Here is a 5,141-nt window from a genome sequence, read left to right as displayed (position 1 = left end):
TGGAGCTGTGAACAAACAGGAGGTGCTTGACCAAGCGGGAGGTGCTTGATCAAACGGAAGGAGATCCATACCACAGAACAGAAGTCAGTCGACCAAACAGGAGGCCGTTAAGCGAACAAGCGGTCGTTCATAACACCCAATTTTTAGACAGTGATCCATCCACATTGAAAAGTGTGATATTTATGTTTCCCAAGGCTGGTTCTCGCCTACACACACGTGTGTCTTGGTTATATTAAAAGCGACATACGTGCCTTCGCGACAACTATCACTGGTACAGCCATCACTGGTACAGCCATCAGTGGTACAGCTATCCTCTGTTTAGTGGGCATCCTTCCGTTTAGTGTGTGTGCATCATCCCCCGTTAGTGTTTAGAATAGAGACCGTTTGGTGACCATTCTCTTGACGGTAGACAATTGTGCGAGGGTAGCGGCAGCAGTGCAGATCATTTCGATGACGAATGCGTAGTAGGTCTTGTTGGTGGTTTTTTTAATCTGGTCAGCTTGTAGGCGTTGCCTCATCCAAAGAATAGAATTTTGTGTTTCTATGTCGGAAACGGTTCGATAGAGTAGTTGAAGATTTCCATCGACAGAGCTAATATCTTCGTTGGAAAGAGATCTGGTCTCACCTGAGCCGACGACGAAAGTGACGTACTTTGACTTGGACCAATGGGGTAATGTAACGGCAAAGGTGTATGTCCCTGCTTCCTCTGTTATGATGCTGAACAAGCCTTCACCACTAGGGCTATTGCCACCGGTATTAGGTGCACTGGGATTAGCATTTTTACCAACTGCGGTTTTTTTAGTAAGGGGTGCTGCTGAGTTGAATACGACTTTGCCTGAAGGTGCCACAATTTTAAATGATATTGACTTTTGATCGCCATCGCCACTGCTCTCGAAGAAGCCACCACGAATCAATAAACCGCTCTTGATCACGTCTTGGTGGAAGTGCTCCTGTTCACCACCACCCATTCGAAATGTTAATATCATCTCTGGCATAAAGTTCTGCATCATACGATCCCACTCATCCGCAATCGTACCCGTCGAACCATTGGATGCACTATAGTCCACCACCGACACGTTCGGGGCACCTACCACCTGCGCTTGCCGCTTTGCTGCTGCCGCCTGAGCCTGAACCGCCGCCGCCTGCTGAATCTGGGCCTGCTGAATCTGCGCTTGCTGGATATGGGCTTGCTGAATCTGCGCTGCGTGCTGCATCTGCACTGCCTGCTGGTACTGCTGCTGGGCGATAGCTGCTGCTTGCTGCTGAGCCAAGTTGACCATCACAGGACCCGCCTGCGGCACTGCCTGCTGAGGCACTGCCTGCTGAGGCACTGCCTGCTGAGGCACTGCCTGCTGAGGCACAACCTGCTGAGGCACAACCTGCTGAGGTACAACCTGCTGAGGCACAACCTGCTGAGGTACAACCTGCTGAGGCACAGCCTGCTGAGGCACAGCCTGCTGAGGCACAGCCTGCTGAGGCACAGCCTGCTGATGGTGGACTTGGGCCTGAACCACTTGAGCGGGACTCTGCACCACGTGCGGCTGCACGGGAACAGCCTGCTCGTACTGCCCAACGTACTGAACCTGACTGGGAGCCGCCTGTCCGACCGACCCGGCCGCGGAGGGTTGCTGAGCCACCACCGGTGGCTGCACCACCGGTTGCTGTGCCATCGGTTGCTGAGCGGCGGTAGGTTGCTGGACGACGTATTGCTGCTGATTGGCTGCCATTTGGACTACCGGAATTTGTTGCACCGGCACCTGGGGCGCAGCCACCTGCGGCACTGCCTGGGGAACCACTTGGGGCTGGACCTGAACGTATTGCTGTTGGACGCCTTGAGCTGGGACCGCCGGAGCTGGGACCGCCTGGGCTGGGGCCGCTTGGGGATGAGCAGCAGCTCCCACCTTAGGCTCGAGCACCTGCTGTGCGCAAATGCACGTTACCTACCAAGAAAGAAAGCGGGGTATATCGACGAGGGTACGCATCCTCCGTCGAACCGGAGAGAGAGATGGGGGGTCTGGATTCTCCGTCGGACAAAGGAATGAGTCCGTCAGTAAGGCAAGCGTGTTGGGTTGGCCAGACAGTTAAGGGTGTCGTGGGATGCGTTGGTCCTCCAGCAACGTGGGTCCTTCAGGGCGTGGGTGGGGGTGGTTACAAGAAGAGATAGCCTCATGGAAGATTTCCCACTTTTTTTTTCCAGCTCTTCTCCTTGCGTCAGAAAGGGAAGTTGAAGTTCACCAAGACCCCCGTTACTTTTACGTACGTTAAGCCACAGTGTGTGTCTTGGAATGTTGCGTGCCTGCGGGGCGGGGCGAGGGGCTGTGGTGTGTGGTGATCTAAAATGTTATACACGAGCTCTATATGTTAATGGGTGTCGGGTGAGTTCTGTGTTGACTGGCTGACTGAACGTACTGGAGGGTGGCACATGACACGGATCTGGTGTCGGGTGAGTTCGGTGCGTTAGCACAGTGTGTAGGGTTTAGCACAGTGTGTAGGGTTTAGCACACACAGTGTGGGTGTGATTTCAGACTTGATTTCGTGAGAAGAAGATGCCTCCTAAGAGTAAGGCTAAGGCTAAAGCGAAGGTTGGCGCGAACAAGAAGCTTACCCGGCCTGGTTCGAAGATCCATGCGTTGGACGCAAGTGGGGCAGTTTTCAAAGCGTTTTATGTATGGTCTGTGGATGCTCCGATCGTGAAGAAGAAGCCTGAAGAGTTGTATGGGAAATGTTTGGTCTTGAATGGTTCTAATGAAGATACGTTTAAGTTGAAGCAGGTGGAGCCTGAGGAGGTTGATGACGTGTTCGAGAGTGCTGCGAGTCGTTGTTATAACGCAAACAGTAACATAGATCCGATGGCGTTTCCGGACATCGGTATGTTGCCGCACACGAATGATGCTTGTGTGTTGGATTACATGAGGGCGCGTTTAGTGATGGGTAATATTTTCGTGACTGCTGAGCCGTTGTTGGTTGTGCAGAATCCGTTTAAGAATGTTGGGAATGCAACGGATGACTGGATACGGAAATATCGAGACGTGCCGGATGTTTCTACTTTAGGACCCCATGTATTCTCGATTGCTCGTACAGCATTAGAGAACCTTCACTCAGTCAACAAGTCTCAAACCATTATTGTGTCTGGCGAATCTGGAGCTGGTAAGACTGAGGCCACTAAGCAGGCAATGCGATTTTTCGCTGCTGCCAAGTCTGGAGCCATGGACTTAAGAGTACAAAAGGCTATATTAGCGGCCAACCCTGTACTGGAGGCTTTTGGTAACGCAAAGACAATAAGGAATAACAACAGCTCCCGATTCGGACGATACATGCAGCTACTAGTGGCTGCTAATGGAGGTATTCAGAATGGTTCTGTACAAGGTTTCTTGTTGGAGAAAAGTCGTATTCTATGTCAAGAAGATAACGAGAGAAGCTACCATATATTTTACCAAATTTTGAAGGGCGTAAATGAGGACCAAAAAAAGAAGTTTAAATGCAAGACACTTCAACAGTATAAATATATCAATCCCAAGTGCTTGGACTCGCCCGGCATCAACGACTTAGAAGAATGGAAAGATGTGTGCGAGTCGTTCGATTCCATGATGATGACAGCTGAAGAACGTGATAGTGTGCTAAGTATATGCTCTGGTGTCCTGCTTATGGGTAACGTTGACATTGTGGGAGTAGTAAAGCAGGGATTGGACGAAGCGGCAGAAATAGAGCCTGGTTCGAGACAGGCGTTTGAAGATGCCTGCGAGTTGATGTTCATTGATCCAAAGGCGGTTGAAGAAGGTATCACAGTGAAAATAAGTATAGCTGGTGGTAACGAGATACGAAGCGTCTGGAAACGGGATGAAGGCGACATGTTAAAAGCTTCACTTGTAAAAGGTATGTATGATGCCACGTTCCAGTATATTATAAGAAAGCTTAACTCCAACATAGAACCTGAAGGTGGGTGGCCAGCTTACATGGGTATGCTGGATATTTTCGGGTTTGAAGTATTCAAGAACAACTCTCTAGAACAGTTGTTTATTAATGTGACCAATGAAATGTTACAGAAGAATTTTACAGATACTGTCTTTGAGCGTGAAAGCAAGTTGTATAAAGATGAAGGGATTCCGATAACAGATCTAATTTTTACTTCTAACGCGGAGGTTATAGAAGCATTGTCTGGTAGGAGAGGTTCATTATTTGCTACCTTGGAAGATCAATGTCTGGCGCCAGGTGGTACGGATGAGAAGTTCCTGTCGGCAGTGTATAGTACACTGAAGGGGTCGACGAAGGTTTATGCGGCTAAGGTAGGAGGCAACCAGATTTTTGCTGTCGCACACACGATTGGTGAAATCAAATACGTGGTTGAAGGATTCTTGTTTAAAAATAAGGATGTACTTCGTGCGGAACTGGTCGAGGTGGTTCAAGGGAGTACGAACGTTGTTAGTAAGGAACTCTTTGCTGGTGTTGTAGTCGAAAAGGGTAAGAGCGCGAAAGGTCAATTAATTGGATCTCAATTCATGAACCAGTTATCAAGACTTATGGAACTTATTAATGCGACAGAAGCTCATTTTATTCGCTGTGTTAAACCCAATGAAGAGAAACTACCACTAACATTCACTCCTGACAAGGTTTTAATACAACTACAATCGCTTTCAATTTTGGAAGCATTACAACTACGGAATTTGGGCTATAGTTATCGTAGACCCTTCGGCGATTTTCTATACCAATACAAGTTTGTTAACCTTGGCATCACTGAGGATAAATCTCTTGAACCTATGGATGCTGCTAAAAAATTATTACAATCATCCAAAATACCAGAATCTGATTGGAAGATTGGGAAAACGATGACCTTCATGAAACCCGCAGCTATGAAAGCAATGCAACATAAACAAAGAGAAGCACTTGCAAGCTGGCAACCACTCATCTCTCTTATTGAAGCACTCTACAAAAGGATGTCACTCAGAAAAGAATACCTTAAACTCCGTGCTGGAGTAGTCAGAGCTCAAGCTTTGACTAGGAGAAGACTAGCTGGCAGAGTACCCGCTCCACCTCCAGACGTCGCTGTCGGGTTCTAGTCCATCGTCCCAGTTCTCCCCTCTCCTCTGTTGTGCTGGCACTCTGTTGTGCTGGCACTCTGTTGTGCTGGCACTCTGTTGTGCTGG

General features: G+C 48.8%; 2 protein-coding genes across 2 annotated transcripts; one reads left to right on the top strand and one right to left on the bottom strand.

Moving 5' to 3' along the window:
• Positions 1 to 368: 368 nt before the first annotated feature.
• On the bottom strand, positions 369 to 2,170 carry GNI_121480 (emp24/gp25L/p24 family protein; the record flags this gene model as incomplete). The annotated part of the gene is made up of 2 exons (XM_011133564.1): positions 369 to 1,940; positions 2,153 to 2,170. The coding sequence occupies 2 exons, from the start codon at positions 2,168 to 2,170 to the stop codon at positions 369 to 371; spliced, it is 1,590 nt and encodes a 529-aa protein (XP_011131866.1).
• Positions 2,171 to 2,546: 376 nt separating this feature from the next.
• Positions 2,547 to 5,054, top strand: GNI_121470 (putative myosin; the record flags this gene model as incomplete). The annotated part of the gene is made up of 1 exon (XM_011133563.1): positions 2,547 to 5,054. The coding sequence occupies one exon, from the start codon at positions 2,547 to 2,549 to the stop codon at positions 5,052 to 5,054; it is 2,508 nt and encodes an 835-aa protein (XP_011131865.1).
• Positions 5,055 to 5,141: the final 87 nt, after the last annotated feature.

Source organism: Gregarina niphandrodes (assembly GCF_000223845.1).
Source record: "Gregarina niphandrodes unplaced genomic scaffold scaffold00029, whole genome shotgun sequence".
Taxonomy (NCBI): Eukaryota; Apicomplexa; class Conoidasida; order Eugregarinorida; family Gregarinidae; genus Gregarina; species Gregarina niphandrodes.
Note: the sequence above shows the minus strand (reverse complement) of the source record. Positions and strands in the feature narration are given on the sequence as shown.